This window comes from Monodon monoceros, unplaced genomic scaffold, assembly GCF_005190385.1.
Source record: "Monodon monoceros isolate NGI ecotype Baffin Bay Population unplaced genomic scaffold, NGI_Narwhal_1 Super_Scaffold_19, whole genome shotgun sequence".
Taxonomy (NCBI): domain Eukaryota; kingdom Metazoa; phylum Chordata; class Mammalia; order Artiodactyla; family Monodontidae; genus Monodon; species Monodon monoceros.
In genome coordinates this window covers 67,825,068-67,849,833 of record NW_021703775.1, presented here as the reverse complement: position 1 = coordinate 67,849,833, position 24,766 = coordinate 67,825,068, and the positions used below count along the sequence as shown (strand labels likewise).

Below are 24,766 nucleotides of genomic sequence, written 5' to 3'. Positions count from 1 at the left end.
AACTAATCAATGAAAACAGAGAGACTCTCACATTGGGTAAGAAAACAAGACCTAATAATCCATGCCCTAAGAAGACACACTTGATTTTAAAAACGGAATTACTGAAGATAAGAACACGAAAAAAGATATACCAAGAAATTAAAAAGATCGAAACAGATATACCAGGCAAACGAACTAAAATTGGCTGCGATAGCAATCTTAATATCTGACAAAATGGAAATTGATGCAAAAAACAACATAAGAGACAAAGAAGGATATCAAGTGCCGTTGAGGGAAAAATAAGCAAGATGATATAGCCGTAATGAACATAAAGGCAACTAGCAACGGTTTCAAAACACATCCAGCAACAACTGACAGAACTGCAGGGAGAAATATATAAATCAACAATTGTAGCAGTAGATTTTATTACAGTCATTATTGGAACTGATAGATCAAGCACAGAAAAATAAACAGAACATTTGAAGAATGAAATAATATAAATAATAAGCTTGAGCTTATATAATATCAAGCTTATATAGAGCTACAGATAGAACCCCACACTAAACAAATTCCTTTTAAGCAGAGGGAGCATTTATGACCATGAATTGTGTCATAAGAGAAGTCTCAGTAAATTCCAAAGGATCAATACCATACAGACTCTGTTCTTTGATCATAATGCAATAAAGCTAGAAACGAATAAAATAAGGAGCTATAATTTCATACATGTATTTATTTGGAAACTAAATAACGTTATTGTATAACTCTTGGGTTTAAAAGAAAATCATAAAGGAATGTAAGAAAAGTTTAAACCTGAATAATAGCGAAAACATTATATATAAATATTTATAGGATACAGTTAAAACTGCATATAGAGCAAAATTTACAGCTTCAAATACATTTATTAAGAAACAAGAAAAGTTAAAAATAATATGCTTACGCAGAGCAGCTGGGCCCGTGAGCCATGGCCGCTGAGCCTGCGCGTCCGGAGCCTGTGCTCCGCAATGGGAGAGGCCACAACAGTGAGAGGCCCGCGTACCGCAAAAAAAAAATAATAATAATAATAATAGGCTTAGCACTCAAGAAGTTAGGAAAAGAACCATAGAGTAGAATAAAATAAACAGACAGAATGGAAATAATTAAGAAAAGGGCAGAAATCAATGAAATGGAGAACCACAACAGGGGAGATTAATGAAGCCAAAAGCTGGTTCTTTACAAAGACTAATAAGATAAACAAATCTTTAATAAGACTGACCAAGAAAAACAGAGAGAAGATACAAATAAATGAAATATGGAATAAAAAGGGGGAAATAACTTTAGGCACAGAAAAGATTTTAAGACAATCTTAAAACAGTATGATCAAATGTGCACTAATAAATTTGAAAACCCAGATGAAATGTAAAAATGCCTAGAAAAATGTAAAAATCCAAAACTGGTTCAAGAAGACATACAGAAAGTGAAAAGGGAGTCAAAGAACTCCCCTCCCCAAACTGCCCAGACTTACATGTTTTTACATTTGATTCTTCCAAAATGTCAAGGTAAATTTCTATCTTATGTGTATAGTTCCAGAAAATTTTATGTATTATTGAATTATGAAAATTTTATGAACATAGTGGCAAAAATCCTAAACAAAATTATTTGCCAATTGAATCTGTGTATTAAAAATAATACACTATGAAATATACTAAAGGAATATGTTATAATTGTCTCAATTGGTGCAGAAAAAGGTTTTGATAAAGTTCAACAACCTTTTATAATAAAAACTCTTAGTAAACTAGTAAACAAAGTTACATAGTAAAATCCTATTCCAGCAATTATTTTTGATGACAAAACTTTAGATGCATTTATTCTCTTTAATATGGAGAATGCAGAAAGGACACCCACCAAAACCATTACTGTTTAACATAGAACTAGAGATCACAGCCAATACCCTATGGAAAGATAATGAAGTAAGGAGATAGGATTGGAAAGGAAGAGATAAAACATTTCTTTTTGTAGATAATATTATCACATACATAAAAACATAGAATCAATAGATAAACTATTAAAATGAATAAGAGGATCAATATCAAGTTCAGCAAGTTTGCCAGATAAAAGAGGGACTTAAAAAGGAAAGGAAAGCATTTCTCTATGCCATAATCAACCAAAAAATGTGATAAGATACCATTCATGATAGTAACAAAACCATAAAGCATCTAGGAAATAATCAAGAATACATAAGACTTCTATGTAGAAAACTTTAAAATCCTAGTAAAGGATGGAATAGATGATTTAATATTATGAAGAAAATGACATCTTCCTAAGTTAATTTTTTTTTTTTTTTTTTTGCGGTACGCGGGCCTCTCACTGTTGTGGCCTCTCCCGTTGCGGAGCACAGGCTCCAGACGCACAGGCTCAGTGGCCATGGCTCACGGGCCCAGCCACTCCGCGGCATGTGGGATCTTCCCGGACCGGGGCACGAACCCGTGTCCCCTGCATCGGCAGGCGGACGCTCAACCACTGCGCCACCAGGGAAGCCCCTAAGTTAATTTTTAAATTCAATAAAATTCAATCAAAATTTATTTGGTTTTTGGAAGGACTTAATAAACTTACTTTAAAATTTATCTGGGAGAAGAAAGATCCACAAATAGGCCAACTTCAAAAAAAAAAGAGTAAAGAACTTGTCTCATCAGATATTAAGACATTTTTAAAACGCCATATTAATTAACACAGTGTGGTAAAGTTCAAGAACAGACAGATAGACTAAAGGAATAGAATAGAAGACTCACATAGACTTTAACATACAATAAATGGAAGAGATGATTGCTTGCTTTGCAAGCTGATGTTAGGAAAAATGGTTCCCTTTATAGAGAAAAATAAAACTGGACCCCTATCAAAAACCACATACAAGACAAAAGATACAACTATAAAATCAGAAAATGTAGGAAAATATATTTGTAACCAAGAAGAGTATATAGACTTCTTCAACAAAACTTGGAAACACGCCAGGATTAAGAATTTCTAGTCAATGAGGGGCACAAGGGACAAAGTTAATAGATAGATGGCAGACTGGGAGAGGATATTTCAATATCTTAAACCAACAAGGAGTGGGTATCTAGAACATACAAAGAGCTCTTGCAAATTAATAAGAAAAGACAGCTATAACAATAGGAAAAAAGGGCCAAGAATATGGACAGGCAATTTAAAGAAGAGGAACCTTTAAATGTATCTTTAAAACAACAATGAGGTATCATCATTAGCCTGATGAGAATCAGAGAGCTGTATAACACCAGGTGTACATGAGGATGTGGAAAACAGGCACTGCTAGTGTCAACCATGACAGTCCTGGGTCAAATTAAGTGTATGCATAGCCTATGAGCTAGCAATTCCTGGCCCTGGCGTATATCCCAGAGAAATACTTACACAAGCCCAAGGGGCATATGCATGAGAATATCCATAGCATCTCTGGGGGTGGGGAGTTGGAGGCAAGCTAGGAGTTCCTCATGGGGCGTGGGTGCACAGGCGAGATGAGTAGGGTGACTAACTCACCCTGGGTTGACCATGACTTTTCTGCTTTTAGCCCTGAAAATCTGTGTCCCAGGAACCCCCTAAATCTCAGGCAAGTCCCAGGATGGTTGGTCAACCTAATGTGTGTTGGATGTATCCCATGGAGTACTGTAGAAACAACAGATTAGCATAGCAATGGATGGAATTTAAAAATGGTGCTCACTGAAACAAAAGGAAATATTTAACATGACACCATGCAGGTAAACATAAATTATATGCTTACGAGATAACAATACCAATTTTGTAAGAACACACGGGAAATCAAAAGATACACACGTTAAACACATTAGAATGGTTGTATATGGAGGGAAAGAATATGGAGATAAAAGAGAATGCGTGCACCCATCTATCCCTACCTACACACTGCAAAACAAGAGGGGACCTTGTAGGGACCAATGAGACAATGTGACATAAACGGAGGCAAATGATTTTCTCAACCCTCTGAGCCTGAGGTTCGAAAGAACGGAAAAGCTTCCTGCGGAGCCACAGTGGAAGAGGTAGCCCACTAGCTCTTGGAGAGGAAGGGGTGAGGTCCGTGTGTGACTGTATTTGTTGGAAGGTGGGTTAGCCTGGCCCTCCATGTGCCCAGGGAACAGGGAAGCCCCTCCAGGCCTGTTGGATGGGCCCAGCTGGCCCTCCTCTGTGTCAGACGCTCTGCACGGGGCTCTCCTCTACAGAGGTCCCTGAGAGGGGTCCTGGGTGGAGGGGACAGGAAGGCTCCTCCCCAGCTCCCACCACTGCCTCCTCCCAGGAAGCAAGGAGCTCTGGGCAGGCTTCCCCCCAGGGTGTGGGAGCAGCACACCACCAGCAGGCGGGGAGTTGCTGGTTCCCCTCTGGGCTTGTGCTACCCCAAGGGCATCCTACCTCTGAGAAGTCAGCCACATCCTCACAGTTCTCCAGGACCCGGGAGTAGAAGGATTGCCCTGGTGGGGAAAAGAGGAAATTATAGTCAGAACTCCCTGGACAGTAAGCTGTTTATTTAATAGCTCCCCAATTCAATTCTTTTATATATGAATGGACAAAGGTCTCAAACCATTTAGAAGAGTGGTTATCAGTGGACAGGGCGAGTGAGAAGATATTGAAAGCAGCATGCTTTGATTTTTTTATTGTATACACTTGAGTTTGACATTTTCCAATGACTGTGCTTCACTTTTGTAATTGAAAAAAGAATGCTTTTAAATCCCCACCAGCCTAAACCAATGGACCATTCACTGAAGGGCTACCTCCAGGTTGAACTCAGTCTCATTCTGAGGGTTAGTTTGAGTTGTCACCAGAGGGCAGGCTGGGGACCCAGGAGAGGGGTGGGGGAGTACCATGTGCTCTTCTCCCCCTGGAAACACTGGGAGATCTGTCAGGACCAGCTCCTGGCCAGGGAGGCATTGGAGTGAGTCCCCTCTGATGCTCCTTGGTGATGGGGCTCCATCCCCCTGGGAACCACTTCTCTCCTCTGGCCTTGGTGGCCTCACCTATATAATAAGAGGGTTGGTGCAGGGATATCCAGGGCTTTCCTGGGTTTTAGAATTTAGAAGCAAGTCCTAGTTCAGTATGAAGCTGACAAGGAGGCGGCCAGGGGTTTGATGCCAGAGTCAGGTGGATGGTCTGAGGAAGGGTGTGGGTGAGAGTGTGTGTGTGTGTGTGTGTGTGTGTATTTGGAGGATGGGGGCACATGGGGAGGGGTTGCAACCAAGATAATGAGGAAAAAGCTATAAAGCGAAAGCTAGAGACACAGAAAATAGATGTGGGGTAGACAGATGGGAAAGAAAGATTCTTTAGCACTAGTCAGGGACAAAACAAAACAAAACAAAAAACTAAAAAGAAAAATCTCAACGACAAATCCCGAGGCAGTCAGGGGAGGAGAGGAAAGCATGAGGGATGGTGCCTGAGCCTCTTTTAATTTTCCCCACAGGCAACATGCAATACAAATTGAGAATCAGGTGAGGATATCTGTGCACTGGGGCTTCCCCAAGGAAAGCCTGAATAATCAAAGGCCCTTTCATCCTGGAAAACGGTAATGAGCCTGGATATGACTGTGTTCAAGTGTTTCCCGGAGTGAAACTGAGCAAACCAGCGGAGGGGAGGGAGGGAGGGACAGTCCAAGATGGTATTACAGGGTTCAAATATGCATGAAGCCACTGGAGCTCAAACCTTCCCCTGCTTGTGTATTTCCTATAGCCTTGTTGGAAAAGATGTAAAATACTGTGAAATCAGCCATTGCAAAATTTATACATCAGGGCTCTGTTCTGGAAAGCAGTAAAACCTAATTGCCTCAGGCCCCGGGGATTTAAATGTGGTGAATATTGTCAGACAGGATGAGCTAAATTTTACCTCTAGATATTAAAAAAAAAAGGTTTGCTGAAAAAAAAATCAAATCAATGGCACAGAACGGTGGAAAGGACAACTTATTAAGAAAACAGAATGTCCTTAAGCATTTTTGGACAGCCACTTTTTAGGAGGATTTGTACAAACAGTGACAAGGATAATTCCAGTGGTCCTTTTCTATTCATTAGGGCAGAGCCAGGGGACCTCTGTCACCCCTTCCAAGTTATCAGTGGGGATTACTCACCCCATCTCTCGTTTCAAGTTCGTTTCCACTTAACATCTACTCTACTCAATACCAGTCTTGTTGACATTTCAGTTCCATATTAAATGACTTTCAGACAAAACCATTTAAAATCCCAATATCCAATCACCTTTGTTGCCACTGAGATTGAGAATAAGTCTTGAGAGAAAGGAAATAACCTGTTCCCTGCTGTGGAGAGGCTTTTGTGGATAGACTGAGCAGGAGATTAAGTGGGGAAAATTGAACAGCATCCTTCGTTTCTTCGGAGGCTCATGGGATAGCTGAGCTCTCCGGTCTGATATAAAGTCCTCCTTGAGTCGATAAATGAAGTTTGAATAGCAGACTCTGTGATCACGCTGTAATAAGTGCCATGACATCAGATATACCCAAATGGAGGGGTCCACAAGTCCAAAGCTTAATCGAAGTCAGTTGTATGTTGTTTGCCATTTTACAGTATCCATACGGCTACTACTCCCCTAAATGATGTTCTCGTCTCATAAGGCAGGATGGAGTGCTAGCTTTCATGTGATGTGACTTAAGGGTACAAAACTTCCCCATCTGCACCAAACAGCTCTCTCTTCCAGATGGTTTACCTTGCTAGAGCCAGACCTTGAGAACTGGCAGGCGTATAGGGACTGGGCTGTGAGCCAGTGTGCATTCGTTCATTCCCACACACACGAGGGTCTTCTATTCCTGCTGGGTCAGCACAGCCATTTGGCCGTGGAGGATGGTGGGCCAGCAGTTGTACAAAGATAATTAGAATTGGGATACTGCCTAAAGAATCTTTTTACGATCCAGAAGGGGGACAGGTCAGGCATGTAAAAGGCTAGTACATAAGGCAAAATTTGGTCGTTGGCATGCAAGACAAGTATAAATAAATTGAGAACACAGGAAAAAGAGAAGTGACCTCAACTTAGCAGATCAAAGAAGTGTTATAGAGCCATGGGCATTTACATTGGAAGTTCAGATGGAATCTAGAAATGCAGAGACACTGGGGGGGGGGGGGAAGAGAGAGAGACGATGGGACATCAGGCAGACAAAGGTGTGAGCAAAGGTTTGAAAGGATGAAGCAGAGAATGGAGCCCGGAAGGAGTGGGACACAGGACAAGTGTGTTCTGATGGTGAAGGGAAGAATGAAAAGTGCCTCCCCTCGGGGAGCAGCCCCCCGAAGGAAGACCTGGACTGGGGGGTCCTAAGAGGGCACAGGGCGGGGGGAGTGGACCATTAAGGGGAAAGACAGTGTCCTGAGGACAAGCTTCAGGGACACGATGGCTTTGCCCAGGACCTAGCCCTCTGGGCTGTGTCAGCACCTGACATGACTCTTCCTAGTGCGAGCTAAGAACCAGCGCAGAGCACCCTGCTTGTGACTCAGACCCGTCACTATTATTTCTTTGCGTTATTTACCATTAGCCAGACGTCACTGTCTGCAGTGCCTGGGGTGGCCTGTATGGAGGGTGGCCTGGTAATCACCCGTTCCCTGCTGCAATGCGGTGACGTCCCCAGCATCTGCTCTCCCCCTGTTCCTCCACAGCACCTCAAGAGGGTGGCCCTGCAGTTTTCATTCCCCCCCAGTTCCAATCAGCCTGTTCCTTTTCGAAGGCCAGTTACTCCCACAAGTGTGGGGGAGCAGGGCCCAGGCATCCCTGTGTGCAGAAAAAAAGCCTGGCTTACTCAGGTTTGGGGCCTGATGCTGCGGCTGAGGCTGGGAGGCCTGGAGATGGCTATTCAATCCCCGGGGTCTCAGAGTCATCATCTCTAAACTGGCGGCAATTATCCTGGACGGGCCTACATCCTGGAACCACTGTGAGGGTCAGCAAGAGACTGTTGCTGTGAAAGTCTGAGTAAAGCATCAAGCCCCTTACAAGCACAAGGGGCCACGGGACAGTGGTTAAGCCTTGTGGGACCGGCTGCCTGAGTTCAAAGCCCAGCTCTATCACTTGCTGGCCTTGTGCTCTTGAAGAAGTTAACTGGTCTTTGTGTTAGTTTCCTCATCCATAAAATGGAGACTATGATAGTGCTTATACACCTGGTACATAGCTCATTACCCAACTGAAAGATGCCTATTATTCTACTAAAGAGTCCTGTTTTTTCTTTTGACATTTAAGTTGTGTCTTAAATATAAAAATGGTTTCCTCTATTACGGATCACATTTTGTAGCTTATTTTTAGTAGTATATAATCAGGAACAATTTTCTACCTCATCTTGTATAATATTTTTCAAAGTTTAGTTATTTTACCTATGATTAGCTCTTTTTTTAACCAGGTAAAATTTACATTCACAGATCTTAAGTGCACAACTCAGTGAGTTTTGATAAATGCATATACTGTACTTGTGTAATCACCATACTATCAGGACACGTCAATCAAGAACATTCCTGGGCTTCCCTGGTGGCACAGTGGTTAAGAATCCACCTGCCAATGCAAGGGACATGGGTTCAAGCCCTGGTCGGGGAAGATCCCACATGCCACGGAGCAACTAAGCCCGTGCACCACAACTACTGAGCCTGCGCTCTAGAGCCTGTGAGCCACAACTACTGAGCCCATGTGTCACAACTACTGAAGCCCCCGCACCTAGAGCCTGTGCTCTGCGGCAAGAGAAGCCACTGCAATGAGAAGTTCGTGCACCACAACGAAGAGTAGCCCCCTGCTCGCCGCAACTAGAGAAAGCCCGCACAGCAAAGAAGACCCAACGCAGCCAAAAATAAATAAATAAATAAAACTTTAAAAAAAGAACATTCCTATTCCTCAAGATGTTCCCTCATCCCTCACTTTCCATAAGTCTCTACCCCTCATAGGTAAACCACTGCTCTGATTTCTAACTCTTTTTTTTTTTTGCGGTACGCGGGCCTCTCACTGTTGTGGCCTCTCCCGTTGCGGGATGCACAGGCTCAGCGGCCATGGCTCATGGGCCTAGTCGCTCCGCAGCATGTAGGATCTTCCCGGACCGGGGCACGAACCCGTGTCCCCTGCATCGGCAGGCGGGCTCTCAACCACTGCGCCACCAGGGAAGCCCTGATTTCTAACTCTTGATTTTAAACTTTGTGTAAATGGTGGTATCATACAGAATGTACTTTTGTGTATCTGGCTTCTTGAAATCAATGTAATGCTTTTGTGATTCATCTACATGGTTGTATATATCAGTAATTCATTTAATTGCATTGTTGAGCAATTTCTGTTGTATGAATAAGACTGCAACTTGTTGATCCATTTTCTCGTTCATACTTTTGGGATTGCTTTCATTGTCAGGCTGTTGCGGGTAAAGATGCTGTGAACATTCTTGCGAAAGTTTTTTTGTCAACCTATCATTTCATTTCTTTTGGGGAAATACCTAAAAGCAGAATCACTGGCTCATAGCATAGGTGTATGTTTAACTTTAGAAGAAACTGTCAAACACTTTTCCAAAGTGATTATACTATTTTACAATCCCATCCACAATGTAAAAGAAATGTTCTATATCCTCACCAACATTTGGTTATTGTCAGACTTTTACGTTTCAGTGCATGTGATGTATTTCATTTTGGTTTTTGAGTTTCATTTCTCTGATGACTAATGATGTTGGTCACATTTTCATGTGTTTATTGGCCACTTCTATATCTATATCATGAGCAAGGCAAGGTTGTCCACTCCCACCTCATTTTTTTTTTTTTTTTTTTTTTTTTTTGCGGTACGCGGGCCTCTCACTGTTGTGGCCTCTCCCGTTGCGGAGCAACAGGCTCCGGACGCGCAGGCTTAGTGGCCATGGCTCACGGGCGCAGACGCTCCGCGGCATGTGGGATCTTCCCGGACCGGGGAACGAAACCGTGTCCCCTGCATCGGCAGGCGGACTCTCAACCACTGTGCCACCAGTGAAGCCCCCACCTCATGTTTTATACAACATTGCACTGGAGTTCTAGCCAGTCAGTATTTTTCCAATTTTAAACTAACCTTGCATTCCTGGGATAAAACTCACTTGTCATGATGTGTTACCCCTTTCATATATTGCTACTCAACTGACTAATATTTTGGTAAGGATTTTTACATCTTTGTTCATGAGGGATATTGGGCTCTAATTTTCTTTTTGTATAAGGTCTTTATCAGATTATGGTATCATAAAATGAATTATGAAGTGTTCTTCCTTCTCCATTTTCTGAGAGTTTGTGAAAGATAGCATTATCTCTCCCTTAAGTATTTTCTAGAATTTACCAGTGAAGCTGTCTAGACCTGAAGTTTTCTTTACGGAAAAGCAGTTTATCACCACCACCACCGCCATCGTCATCATCATTATCATTGTTATTACAGACTTGATTTCTTTAATAGATACTGGGTTCTTTAGGTTTTCCATTTCTTTTTGTGTCAGTTTTGGTCAGTTGTTTTTCAAGGGATTCGTTCCTTTCATCTGTGCTGTAGAAATATAAAATTATTCACAATATTCCCTCAGTTTCCTTTTAATGTAACGATATCCCCTCTTTCAGTCCTGATATTGGTAATTTGTGTTTTCTTGTTTTTTCTTGTTCAGTCTTGCTACACTTTACCTATTTTATTAATTTTTTTTTAAAGAAAAAACTTTTGGCTTTGTTAGTTTTCTCTGTTGTTTGTTTTCTATTTCTTTCCTTTTATTATCCTTGGATTTAATATTTTAGATTGTATTTATTTTTATTTATTGAAACATAATTCACAAACCATAAAGTTCACCCACTTAAAGTGTATGATTCAGTGAGTTTTAGTATATTCACAAGGTTGTGCAACCATCATCACTAATTCCAGAATATTTTCATCACCTCAAATGAAACCCCATACTCATTAGCAGTCACTCCCTGTTCTCTCCTTCCAGCCCCTGGCAACAACTAATCCATTTTCTGTCTCTATAGATTTTTCTATTCTGGCCTTTTCATACAAATGGAATCATATGATACGTGGTTTGTGCCTGGCTTATTACACTTAGCATAATGTTTTTAGGATTTGGGTTTAATATTCTTTTCTTTTTTTTTTTTTTCTTTGGCTGCATTGGGTCTTCGTTGCTGTGCAAGGGCTTTCTCTAGTTGCGGTGAGCAAGTGCTACTTCTTTGTTGCAGTGAGCAGGCTTCTCATCGCGGTGGCTTCTCTCATTGCAAAGCACGGGCTCTAGGCGTGCAGGCTTCAGTAGCTGTGCACGCGGGATCAGTAGTTGTGGCTCGTGGGCTCAGTAGTTGTGGCTCGTGGGCTCTAGAGCGCAGGCTCAGTAGTTGTGGCGCACAGGCTTAGTTGCTCCGTGGCACGTGGGATCTTCCCGGACCAGGGCTTGAACCTGTGTCCCCTGCATGGCAGGCGGATTCTTAACCACTGTGCCACCAGGGAAGTCCCTACTTTGCTTTTCTTTTAGCAGCTTCTTAAGGCAGAAACCTAGATCATTGATTGTAGGCATTTTTCTTTTCTGCTATATTTAAAACTAAATGTTGATATGTAGTATTTTCATTAACATCCAGTTAGAAATGTTTTATAATTTTGCTTTTGTTTTCTCTTTGACCTTAGGTTATTTAGAAGAGTATTGTTTAATTTCCAAATATTTGGAGCTTTTAAAGATCTCTTATTGTTATTCGTTTCTAATTGAATTCCAGTGGGGTCAGAGAATATACTCTGTAAGATGTCAGTCTTTTGAAATGTATTGACACTTGTTTAATTACCCAGCATATGGTCTGTCTTGATAAGTGTTCCATGTGCATATGAGAAGAATGTGTATTTTTCAGTTTTGGGGTGAAATGTTCTAGAAATGCCAATTAGGACAATGTGGTTGATGATGTTGTCAAATCTTCTATGTCCCTAATGATTTTATTGTTTCGTTGTTTGCGATTCTCTCTTGTAATAACACTTTTTCCCCCTGTGAGGAACACATACTCTTCAATTTTATAATGACAGTTGATGGGACAGTAGAATGAAGAAATTCAATTAAAAAAGAGTTGTCCAGGAAAACAGCTATTCCTTAAGTTCCTTAAACGGTGTGCTCTCCAAAGATCACCAGCAACTCAGAGATCCAGATTTGGGTTCTGTAGAGTCACTGGGCGTCCCACAGGGGAGGCTATCTCTTCCTTTTCCCCCACTTCTCAGCTAGATGGAGGCCCCATCTATCTCTCATCTGTTGTTTTCCACAAATTTTATTCAAATATCATTTCTTACCGCCACTCACTTATTTCCCCTTCCCTCACCCTGTTAACACCCAGGGACACAGCAGAAACTCAGGCTTAGGTGAGGGATTCTTCTGAGAGGCAGGGACAGGGCAGGGATTATGAACTCTATCTCTCTGGCTCAGCTCAAAACTGTACTTCCTTCCAGGTGCTGCCTCAAAATGATTTTGCCATGTAACTAACTGATGGCTCTGTTTCTCATCTTTCAGACCCAGGCACTGAGGCAGAGAGAGAGTGTGATGTTTCCCCTCGAGCCTAGGACAGCACGAGCCACACTCCCAGCAGCTGTTGCATCTTAGGTTCACCCCCCCTGTGACGGACGGAGGAGCTTGTGGTCTCAGTGATCCATGAGCTGTGCAGAGCACCTCCTCCATGTCAGGCACTGGGAATATAATGAAGCATGATGGGAGTGTGACTTTTTTACATCCTTAAATGGGGTAAAAAAATATTGTTAAAACTGCAGTCCTGACTTTATCTTAAACCTTGGCTTTTCAGAAAAATCCAGCGAGTGAAAACTGACTTCCAGCTAAGTTGATGAGCCCTGCTGTTTTGAAAAATAAAACAGAAGCAAAGACTGTGGAGCCAGCCTCTCTGGGGTACATCAGTCCAGGTAGGAAGCAGACAAGAGGCCAAAGGTAAAAATGATCACGTGATATTCTCTGTCTCAGGAGACCTTTCTGGAGCTCTCAGTGGAAGAAACAGATCACTGCCGGGTGCTGCTGGGCTCAGGGGCTGCAGGGTCCCCCGCTGCTAACTGCATGGCCACTCCTGCCACACCTGCAGGCCGCGCTGCTTCCTGTTGCTTCTGTTTCAGATCTGTTCTGTGCCAGGCACTGTGCTGGTCCCAGGGAACCTGGTGAGGTGCCTGCCCTGGAGGAGCCCACCTGGATGGTGATGGCTCCAGGTGATTTTCACCCTATCATCTCCACATCTGGCAGAATGTGGGGTGTCAGCAACTGGCAGGAGTCCAAAGGAGAACTCCTGCCCCACCCCCAGATCCCTGGGTCCATGGGATCCCCAGGGTCACAATCTACTCTCTTTCTGTCTCTCTAGAAGGCTGCAGCATGAGGGGCCCTAATTAGAATAATCCTTACATTTTACAGGACTTTACAGTTTGTAGAGCCTTTCATGTATATCAACTTTTTCATTTGATCCCAAAGCAGCCCCGTAAGAACCAGGCATACCTTGCCTTCTCCTAGGTCTTCACTTGCCACCAGGACTCCCAAACCACTGGATTCCAACCACTTTCCTGGGTACTCAGGGTACCGAGGCAAATTTCGGGCTTCCTGGGGGACACTCTCACTAGAATGAGCTGCGGGCAGGCCCATCCTCTCTGCGCCCCCCCACACCTGCTCTTCCTTGTACGCTCCCCGGCGTCACTGGTGGTTTCACTGTCCACCCGGGCACTCAAGTAGGAGACCCAGCGGCACCCTCATCCTGCCTTCTTGCTGACTCCCAATCCCAGGGCTGCCTCCTCCTCTGAACGGATGTCACCCCTTCTCTTCAAACCCACAGCCCCTCTTTTGAGGCACAACCCTCTGCTTGTACCACTGCCCCTCCCTGGGCTCCTGGCCTGAGGCCCTGACCTCCACATCCCCAAATCGGCTCTTCCCACCCCATCCTCTTGCCAAGAGCTTTGGTGACTCCCACTCAATTACAAGGCAAAGGGCTTCCCTGGTGGCGCAGTGGTTGAGAGTCCGCCTGCCGATGCAGGGGACACGGGTTCGTGCCCCGGTCTGGGAAGATCCCACATGCCGCGGAGTGGCTGGGCCCGTGAGCCATGGCCGCTGAGCCTGCGCGTCCGGAGCCTGTGCTCCGCAACAGGAGAGGCCACAACAGTGAGAGGCCCGCGTACCACAAAAAAAAAAAAAACAAAAAAATAAAACAAGGCAAAGTTCAAACTCCAGAGTGTGACACTGAAGACCCTCTGTGTTTGAGCCCAGCCTCGCCTCCACCCCATTCCTACCCCAGGCCCTGCCAGCGCTCCCTGTTCCCCAAGCCCTTGACACGGCTCCACACCATCACATCTGTACTGATAGTAGCCCCTCTGCCTGGAACAGGGCCTTTCATGAGTTTTGTCTCTGCCAAAATGCTATCCTCTCTCAAGGGTGTTTAAATATCAGCCCATCCCCTGCTCAGTAAGATCTCCTCTCTGGGCCTGTGCACTTTTCCAACTTCATCTCGTTGACTCACCCGCTCAGGGCAGCTTCTGGAGCTCCTGGTCTGAGTGGGCTTCTCTTGCCTCAGGCTGCCTTGCACCTGTACCTCTCTTTCCAGAACACTCATCCCACTCACAGTGACTTGTGCAATGACTGTCTTCCCCTTGAGGGCAGGGACCTTGTCTGTCTCATTGACTGCTGTCACCCCATTGCCTGGAATAGCACTTAGCTCATAACTGGTCCTTGATGCATATTATTACCTGGATGAATGAAGGAGTGAATGAATGATTAAATACTTGACTTACAAAACACATTAAAATATAGCTTTTAATGAACTGGGAAAGAGTTTATGACATTAATGAGATAATCAGAAACTTGATCACAGAATACTTGATAGTATTAAGGATTTATTTCTTTTTTAGGAGTGATATAATAGGAGTGTTTTTTGAGTCCTTGATTTTTACAGCTATGTACTAAATATTTGCAGAGGAAATGGTGTGGTGTTTGGGATTTACTTCCAAATTATTTGGGGGGTGGGAGTAGGAAGGGGTACAAATGAAACAAGATTGGCCATGAGTTGATAGCTGTTTAGACTGCATGGGGAGAACTTGGGGGCGTTTATACTAGTCTCCCTACTCGATTATATATTTTAGATTTTCCATTCTAAAAAATTAGTAATAAAAAAAAAAGATCAAACCCAGAGATGGGAGTAGGTGGAAGGGATATAGCTTTTATGTTATCAGTAAAGGTGGGTAAGATAACCAGGACTTTGCAATTCAGGGAAATTATTTGCAAGTCTGTTTTTGAGCACATTGCCTTCCAGCAGCATTTTTGCTGAGGGCCGTTTGTAGCAGAAGACAGTTATATGGTCACTTCCGTATCATGAAAACACATCTGTCTCATCAAAGCAGGAGAGGCTTAGGGAACATTCAGCACTCTGCTGCTCTCCGAGGTCTGCAGCGGTTTGCTCTGGCCCCGGGGAAGAGGATATTTACCTCCTAGGGCTTTAGACACAGAGATCCACTCCCCCTGTGATGAGGGGCCAGGGAGTGCTTGGAAGAGTGGAGGATGTGGCATAAATCCCTCGGGCCCCTCAAAAGCGCAGAGCTGTGTCCACAGCCAGCTGTGCACCGCAGAAACTGTCCTAAGGATTCCCTCTATCTGTCGCCTTCACTGGGGCAACACCCGCCCCACATCCTCCCAGAGAGGAGGTGCTGGGCGGGGCTGGAGTGCACAGGCAGGTCCAGGCGTCCCAGGAGCATCTCAGGGCTGGGACACAGGGGTACTCTGCCTCCTTCACCAGGGGTGGTAGAGAAGTCTCCAGATAGAAATCCTATTTCTCACCAAGGCGGAGAGTTCCCCCATTTTAATGGGAAAATAAATCTAATTTGGAGGCTGAGGTGGTCCCTGCAGCAGCCAGGAGTAGGGGAATCTTGTCCTCAGTGCCCAGGCGGGGGCCCCAACCCCTTCCCAGCACGCAGTCACCCGCCCGGCCGTGCGCTCCTTTCCAGGCTCTCTAACCTCCATCTACTACCTGCAGCCTCTGCTGTAGCCAAACCTAGTGGCTTCCTGGCCATCGCATTTCAGTGGCATTCCCCTCCTCTGGCCTCTGGTCCCGTCAGTCCCTCACCCAGAATGGCCTTGCCTCCGCCAGCAACCCTTCCTCGCCCCTCCTTCTGCATCTCCACGTGTGCGAGCAGCTATTCAAGACCCAGCTTAAGGGCTTCCTCCCCGTCTCCTCTACCCCCTCCTCTGCCTTCTCACGAAGGCTTCCCTGACCTCTGCAGCTGGGAGCAAGCGGCCATCCTCTGAACGTGTTGCAGTTTCCACCCCGCCCCTAAGTGCGCCCTGGCCCTCTGTGTCTGGCAGTGTTTCTCCACGAGGTCTGCGCACATTTCCTCTCCCCCGTCAGACTGTGAGAGCCCAGTTCCTTTAAGCCCCACCCTGTACCTTGTGCTCTAGGCAGCAATGCTCAGAAAGAGCATGTGCCGTGGAGCGGGAGGGGCGGGGGAGCTGTGTAGCCTTTCTTGCTTCCGACCTGAGGACCACAGCTGGACTCCCCAACATTTGCTAGAAGGTGAAGTCAGCCTCCCTCTGGGGCCCTGAAAGATCCCCCAGGTTGGGAGGTCAATGGAGGAAGCTGGGGCCAGGATTCTTGATTCCTCCACTTCCTGATCCCCTTTGGATAGACAGCTGGGGGCGGGGACATTCACAGTTGAGAACACTGAGCCGAAGAGTGACAGTGTCACAGAGGAAGAAGGATTTAAACCCACTAACAAGTGAGTACCTCAAAGACGTGCCACTTCGTGTTCATTTGGATGACTTGGCCCGGGGCTCAGCATGGGGCTCAGTTAGGAGAGCTAAGATCAGATCCCTGTCTTGAAGGTGCTTGGAGGTTAGTACAGGATACAAACCGGGGCAGTTTCTGAACTACAAAGTGCCCTAGCTGAGGGGTGGAAGGAGCGTGTACACAGTACTGCAAGGGAGGCCGAGGGCTCCACAGAGGAGGTGATGGCTGTGCTGGGCCTTGAAGGGTGCACAGAATTAACGGGAGTTCTCAAGGTGGAGACGGCAGAAGAAATATGACGGCTCGAGGCTTGGAGGTATAGAAGACTTGGCATCTTTGGGGAATGGCAGGAAGTTCAGTGTAGTGGGAACCCAGTGGGTGGTGTGGGGAGGGAACAAAGAGGAAAAGTCAGCTGGGCCAAGGGGGGAGCCTTCATAAAGCAAACCTCTTTGCCAATTACCAGGTCAGGTGAATTATGTGGAGATCAGAGCCAGCCTCCAGAGATCACCCATCTCACCCATCAAGTCCCCAAAGCTGGTATTTTGGCAAGAAAACTCAGGGATGGAGAGTAAAGGAAGATAAGGAGGCTGGCCCCAGACAGTCGGTCACTTGGTTCCCTGACAGCCCAGGAACCCATGCCTGGGGGCTTGGATGGGGGCTGAGAACTGGGCAGAAGGTTGGACTAGAAGATCTTAGAGGCCCTTCCCACTCTGCCTTCCGTGGCTCTATGATGGATGCTGGGAATTATTTCAGGAGTTGAAAAAGGACAGCTTAAGCTGACACTTCCTCCCTGAGTGGTGACCTGCAGGCAAGATGGCTCCTTCCCAGACAGCCCACTCCTGATTCTGGCTGCAGCCCTCTGCGTTAAATGAGGACTTGCTTACGGTCTCCATCTTGCTTATGGGAAGCGGAGGCTCCGAGGCCCTGTGGTCCGCTTGCATGACGGGGACTGGGGTCCTGGACTTCTGGTGTCTCCTGTCTGACTCAATGGACTGTGACTCCTGCAGGTTAGGGGCTGTGTCTTCTTCCCCCTGAGGGTTCCAGGCCTGTCCACAGATATCAGCACATTCAGTGAACAAACGAATGAGGGCAGGACCAGGTTAAGAGTGGCTGCTGGCGCAGTAAGACCCAAGAGCTACAGTTGGAGCTGGCTGGTGTGCGCTGAGCCGAAGGGCAGGTGGCCGGCTGACCTGGGATGGCAGGGAAAAGAGGGGTGGCCGGGGACAAAGCTGGAGCATGCCCAGCCCACATGGGAACAGGGGCCTCAGGGGTGGTCTGCCCCAGGCCTGGGTTCCTGTGGAACATCTTAGCGGGGGGTCCCTACAGAGCAGAGGCCAGGCCAATTTGCCTGCTCCTGGCACAGGTCGGGAACCCCTCAGGCGTGCCCTCCTCCCCGCTTTATATCTCGCACGCTGCCCTCTCTCCTCACTCCTGGCTGACAGAAGGAAGCTGGGCTGGAGAGATGATGACTCAGAAACCAGCAGCTGCCCCAAGTAGAAGTGAAACAGTTGTCTCACAAACACATCGGTCATTTAAATGCTCTTTCCTTAAAACTCTTTCATACCTATTTTTTTCACTGAAGCAACCTGATGAAGTGAATGTTATCATTGTACCCATTTTACTGGTGAGTAAACTGAGGGTCAGAGAGGTGAAGTGAGTGGAAGAACCCAGGTAGGACCCAGGGCTTTTGACCCCATATCTACAGATTTCTCTACCACAACCCCATAGGGCTCTTTCCTAAGTGTCCTGTGTCGTGCAGCACAGAAAGTCAAGCTTTATTTCAACCAGTTGATCTGGTCTACCTGGGCCACGAGTAACTCACCTGGTGCTCCCTCACCCCACCTGGCATTGAGCTTCACTCAAGGGATCTGGGGAGCTCAGGGCCAGCATCTCCCTCTGACCGTCCACTGGCTTCTCGTTTCTCCCTGCAGGGTACTTGCTTGGACACCAGTGGTTGTGTGTGCAGGAGACACTGTGGAACATTCTAGGGTGAGTCCGTTCGCTCTGAATTGTAGTTAGTGTTGGTCTTTTGGGGCATCTCTAGTTGTCAACTGCTGGCAGCAGCAGGTGAGTGGCTAGGGCATCTCTGGTTCTTGCAAAGGACTCTTTCTGGAAACCTGCTTGCCATCTGCCTGTTCCTGCTGCCCAACCCCCTCCCCAGGGGCGCTGCCTACGGTCGCCTGCTGCACATGCGGAGCTTGGAAGTGGATTTCTCCACTCGGTCCAGAGGGCACGCGTTGCAAATAGGCTAATTCCTGTGTGGTCCACTGAGGCTAGAGGACTAGCCCCACCGCCCAAGGAAAAAGGTGGGCATCCGATAGACAAGGTGCTCAACCCCAGTGCACCAGGAGGGGATAAAGAGGCTTTCAGGGTGGAGCAACCAGGGCTGGGATGAGGTCTTGTGAACTGGGGCCACTGTGCTTCGGTCCCTCCACTAAGGCCGTACAGATCTCTTTACACCTTGGTTCTTCTGCCTGCAAATGGGGCTGGTTTGGGCAGCCTGGGACTGTTCCGTCACGGCAGCAACAACACGGCGACCCAAATACTGTGCTATCTTCTCACCACGGGGACACGTGTCACAGATGAAAGGACACACTTGCTTTTTCTAAAGGCAGCACAAGCTGGCAGGTGGCACGCGGAGGGCCAGGGTGCTGCAGAGAAAGCAGTCTGGGCGGGTGTGGGAAGCAACAGGCGGCCGGGCCCCCATTCCTCTCCCTCCTGCCTGCACGCACACTGCGATCCCCTCCACCTCTGCCTGTCCCTACGCACAACAGGCCACAGTGTGGATAACCCAGGGCCTTGTGCCCAGAGCCGGCCTGACGGAGGGGGTGACGTGGGTGCCCCGGTGGCTGCTGGAGAGGTCCTGAGAGGGCTGCCCCATGGTCTCACCTCTCCCTCCTGACGCAGGTGCAGATGTGTGTCCAGCCTGGGCCCCGATGCTCACTTTGCTCTTTAATCTGGTGGGTTCTCTCAGCTCCTCCCCTACTCTCCCACCCCGCCCCCACCCTCAGACCCTTCTCTGGGGAGAAAGGGCCATGTCTAGTAAGGAGCACCCTGGCCTTTGGTCAAAGACTGCCAGACATGCCCCTGGCCCAGGGGGCTGGGCTGTGGCCAGGCAGAGGCAGAGGCAGAGGTGCGTGGGTAAAAAGCAGAGGGAAGCCTGGCCTTGTCTTTCCCTGCTCAAAACCTTCAGGGGCTGCCCACTTTCCCCGGGGTGAAGGTGGTCTTACCTCCTCGGCTCTGTCTGTCTCTCCTGCCTCAGCTCGCACCTACCCTGGGATCTAGGCTTATGGAGCATCTGTCTGTTCCCGTGTCCCAGCTCCTCTCCTGATCTTGGGCATCCTGTCCCCTCTGTCTGCTCTGTTCTTACCTCTACACCTTGCTCCTTTCTGCTGTTCCCTTGGGTTTCAGCTGAGGTGTCACCTCCTCCTGGAAGCCTTCCCTGACCACCCTGCCTACAGCCTGGGTCAGGGTGCTGCTTCTGTAGCTTGCACCCTACACTCGTCCCCATCCTCATCGTATCACACACTTGTCCCTATTGTCTGCCCGCTGGTCCTCCTGTCCCAGTGGATGTGGGCTCATTGAGGGCAGGGCCTGGGTCATGCCCAGCCCCTGGCCTTGGCACAGAGATCATAGTAAATAGTCACTGGATGTGTGAGAGGGAAGGAGGCTAGGAAGAGAACCGACAGAGAGGGAGGCTTGTGGGGCTTATAGGATCCCTGACCACAGATAGACCTGCGAGAAGCCAACAGTATCCCCATCATGCTGGTTTCTAGGAGCCCCCCAGGTCTTCCAGACTGTACACCCCACCCCCACTCTGTGCCCAAGGAAATCAACCTGCAGGAGGGAGAGGGAGAGGAGGAGAGGACCCAGGGAGACTCCGCAGTGCTGGGTCCCTCAGCCCTGGGTTCCCCTGAGCCCTGGGGTGGGGTCCTCACTTTTGCTTCCCCAGGACTTCCTGCAGGCAGAGGATTCCACAACCCTCTGGTTGGCACATTGGCAAGTGCAGGGAGAGACACACATTCAGACATGGAAACGTGGGGGACCCTGATTTTCAAGAAATCACAATGGTTAGTCAGGCCAGGGGCAGATGGCTGCCCGTGAGAAGCCTCATCGCACCAACCCTGCTAGAACTTTTCCAATCCATCCTCCCCTCCCTGCCCTATCCCGTCAGCCCGGAGCTGGGGTCCCCATAAGACAGGAGAGTCCCTACCTCGGAAAGTCACTTTGGCGATCCGGTCGCCCCTGCCCCGCAGCTCGGAGACCGTCTTGAGGTGGACGAGCAGAGCCATGCTGGTGCGGGAGCCTGGGTACTGCCAGGCGGGAGCAGCTGGGGAAGGAGCGAGCTCTGTGGATGGAAGGCGCTCCGCACACGTGCCTCCCTCCTCTCCCACACCGCCTCCTCTCCCCTCCGATGCTGCCCACAGAGACTAAGGCAACCAAGCCGAGCCACTCCTTCCAGAGACTCACAGCCTGGCCAACCTCCACCCCTCCAAGTTGTCAGCCCAGCGTGTGTGTGTCTGTGCGTGTGTGTGTTGTGCGCCCGTGCACAGCCTAGCAGTGCAGATGGTCTGAATTCATTATTGAGCAGCTGCCTGCTCCCAGATAAGGGACGGCCCAGCTTCAGGTGTCTTCTCTCAGCTCCTGGGGCAGAGCTGCCTGCCCTCCCCTCCACAGGGCCTGCCAGGCCAGCTCTTCTGCCACCAGGAGTGGGAAGATGGGAGTGGGCATGAGCGTGGTGGGCTGGGTGTGGGGCGGCACCCCTCCCATGGGGGAGAAGGAACTTTACGATCTGTGTGCACAGGAAGCTGATCTGTTGCACTGATGTTTCAGGGCGCCTCCCCCCCAGTCAAGCTGGCCAGCAGGGCTGCTGGTGCCCACCAGGCTCAGGGGGCCTGGATGCTCTGGAAGGGTCACACTGTGCTATGTAGAAATCCCAGCCCAGGGCCCTTCAGCTGGAAAATCAGTACCTACTGGATAGCATCAAGGCTGTGCCTGGTGGCCGGTCCCTCAGAAATGGGAGCCCTAAGAGGACAGGGAATGTACTTTCCCACCTGCTCTCATGGAGATTAGGACCCCAAGAGGCCGGGTCCTGACTCCCTGGGATCTGGGAGGATGGAGGTGCTGTTTGGGGGGCGCTCAGGAGCCAGGCTAAGCATGATTGGAGATGCCTGACTGCGAAGGCCTCAGAGGCTTATGTCTTACTAAGGGCAGTGCTTCAGGTCCAGGGCACTAACCCAGCCCCGTCCTAGGGCCCGGGCGTGGTGAGATGTGCTGCAGGAGAACTGTCAGCTGCGAGTGGTTGGCGAAGGGGTTTCTGTGGCAGAATTTCCAAGGACCAAAGGAGATGTGCCCCTCCTTTCTTCCAGCAGCACACCCCTGGAGGGGCTCAGTGGGAAGGGGACCCTGGGGGCTGGGGTCCCCGAGCCTGGAGCCTTTGCAGGGCCATCTGCACCCTTGTTCTTGCTGTTTGCTCTGCATGGAATGCCCCTACCCCATCCCTAGCCTCTCGGCTCAGCCCGACTGGTGCCTATCCTCGGAAGTGCCTCTGCACCCGCACGGCACTCAGGCTGGGTCAGGTCCTTGTCTGTGCTGCCCCTGTCCCCTCTCATCCACTGCTTCCTTGGGCTCCTCCACTTACCTCCCCCGACCCCCGACTGGGAGACCCTGGAGCCCTGCACCTTTGTGTCCCCAGAGCCTCGCATGGTCTCCTGTGGATAGTAGAATATCCCATGAATGTTGACAGGATAAAAGAGTGAGGGTGGTGACCTATCTGAACAGTCTAAAGGTTAAAAAAAAAAAAAAGAAATATTAAATTTTTACAACATGCTGGCAAGAGGTCACTCCCTTTGAATTCTATAGTCCAAGCGACCCGCAGGGTATCACAAGAGCATTCTTCCTTCCTTCTAGATGTCTCCTCCTACTCTACCCTATTTTTCTTTATCTCTTTATGTTCTAATTCCTTCTCTCTCTTTCCTTCCTCAATTCCTTCTCCTTTCTCACATTTATCTAGCCATACTGAATTAAAGAATATTTTAGAATATTGTATTTATGCAATAAAAGTGAAAGTCTAATTTTAAAAAAAAAACCAGATGTTTAATGTCTCTTTTTAAAAAAACTAAATTCACCAGCGTGTTCCAACCCTAAGGCCGTCTGGTGATCTTTGTAAAGCCTGGTGGCGCTTTACAGGGAAAAAAATCTATCTCCTCCCTAGGCTCTCTGGATGTTCTCTCGTGAAGGGGGGGAGCTTCATGAGGCCTCCTAGGGACCTGTGCATCTTTAGGAGAAAGCCCCTGAACTTGCCCTCGGTAAGGCCTGGAACTTCGCTGAACCTCAGTTTCCATATCTGTGAAATGGTAGCAATTCCATCCGGTCAGCACACAGCACCCCTTGGCTGAGCCACTGACCCTTCTGAAACCTAAGCCAGATCCCACTTTTTAATTTCCACTCTCCTGACTATTACCCATTTGGGTAACTCTTAGTACGACATTTATTCACTGAATGTGTACTGAACTCCTTCTAGTACCAGGTGCTGGGGACTCAGAGATGAACATGATAAGTACTAGCCCTCAGGCAGAAGGGGCAAATGGACTAGAACACAGACGCATAGAACCCAGGACGAAGGGTCCATGGGTGGATCAGCTTGGAATCCATGAATGGGGAGAGGGAGTGGGCACCGGACCTTGTCTGGGGATGGGGGTCTTTAGGACCACCTTCCTGGAGTTGTTCTAAAGAACTAAGGGTTGTTCTTTTACAACTTTTATGAATGTTGTTCTTATCATAGCCCACGTTTTGCGTGGAGAATTTAGAAATGTATAGAAGTGGCTGCATTTTGACGGATGGGTGGAGGGTCTTCCATCCCATTTGCAACCATTCATTCCCTTTCAGCTCCTTTTCCCCCCCGGGCCTCAGTTTTCCTGCTCTTGCACCTCTTGGAAGCCTGTGCCCCCGCTGGTTCCATTGTCATCTGTCCGAGAGAGCCTTCTGAGGATTCTGGAAGCTGAGGTCTCCATCAGCTGCCATTGACAGGGTCAAACTGTGAAGAAAACACCTCTCGTCTGACAGGTGAAGTGAGATTGTGACGGAGGAGGCTAAACTGCACAGGTGCTTGCTGACACCAGGACTGCTGTAGGGGGAGCCGGGGAGCAGGTGCGGGGCAAGACACAAAGAGCCTGGTGCCTTGGAGGCTGTCTGTCATCACCCCCCCGCCACCCCTGCCAATTAAAGACCTTAGGTCCCACCCTGCCCTACATGTGGCCCAGGGCTGTGTGAGGGTCACTGGAGAAATCTGGGTGTGGGCACCGAACACTTACAGGAGGGAGGCACTATGACCAAGAAACCTCACCTGGGCCTGCTGAAGCTTTGCTCTCTGGGGCAAAAGCCCAACCCTGGATTCACAGGAGGGACTGCGCTGCAGAACTGGGGCAAGTGTAAATCACACACTAGACCTTTTCACGACTGGCTTTTGCTCCTTACTTATAAACCTCTCTTGTGGAGTAGTTTGAGAGGCAAGCGGAGGTGAGAAGGAAGCTCCTAGGGAGAGAGGAGAGATTAAGGAGAAAAATGTCCTTCGCTCCCGACGTCCGTGCACACACACACACACACACACACACACACACACACTTACAGTGTCCTGGGCAAACACGCCAAGCGGGACACACGTCTGAAGCCCCCTCCTGGAGGCCCCGCGGAACGGGGGCCCGGTGGAAAACCTTGGGGAGCAATGGCTCTTGACGTCCCTGTGGCCACTCGGGCCCTGGGGCTGAGCCGAGCTTAGGCTGCTGCTTTGTGCACCGTTTCCACCTCCGACCCGCCTCGGAGCATCACCCATCTGGCCTGGCGGGGAAGCTGAAAGATGCAAGGATGCGAAAACGGAGGCTTGGGTGAGAGCGGCGATTTGCGGTGTCACACAGGAGAGCACGTGGAGATGCGGGAACATCTCGCGGGCGCGCCCCGCCTGGCTGCTCCTAGAAGAGGACGGCGAGCGGGGTGCGGGGCCCCGGAACGCCGCGGCGGCGGCGCAGCCCCCCTGGCGTTGCCAGGCGCACGGTTGCCGGGTAACCCGTGCTGTCGACCATGTGGCCAGAGCGCCCGGGCTCGCT

At 48.5% G+C, this 24,766-nt stretch overlaps 1 protein-coding gene across 2 annotated transcripts in view; it reads right to left on the bottom strand.

The window, feature by feature from the left end:
- The window catches only part of OTOF (otoferlin), a 91,291-nt gene extending 70,126 nt beyond the window's left edge, over positions 1-21,165 (bottom strand). The window contains exons 1-2 of one of the 2 annotated variants that reach the window (XM_029232014.1): positions 20,878-21,165; positions 4,387-4,445 (exon numbers count right to left, since the gene is read on the bottom strand). In XM_029232014.1, coding sequence (XP_029087847.1) covers positions 4,387-4,445; positions 20,878-20,956 — 138 coding nt within the window. In that variant the 5' untranslated portion in view covers positions 20,957-21,165. The remainder of the gene's footprint in view (positions 1-4,386; positions 4,446-20,877) is intronic. The other variant, XM_029232015.1, reaches the window with a different exon arrangement.
- Between the last annotated feature and the right edge of the window lie 3,601 nt (positions 21,166-24,766).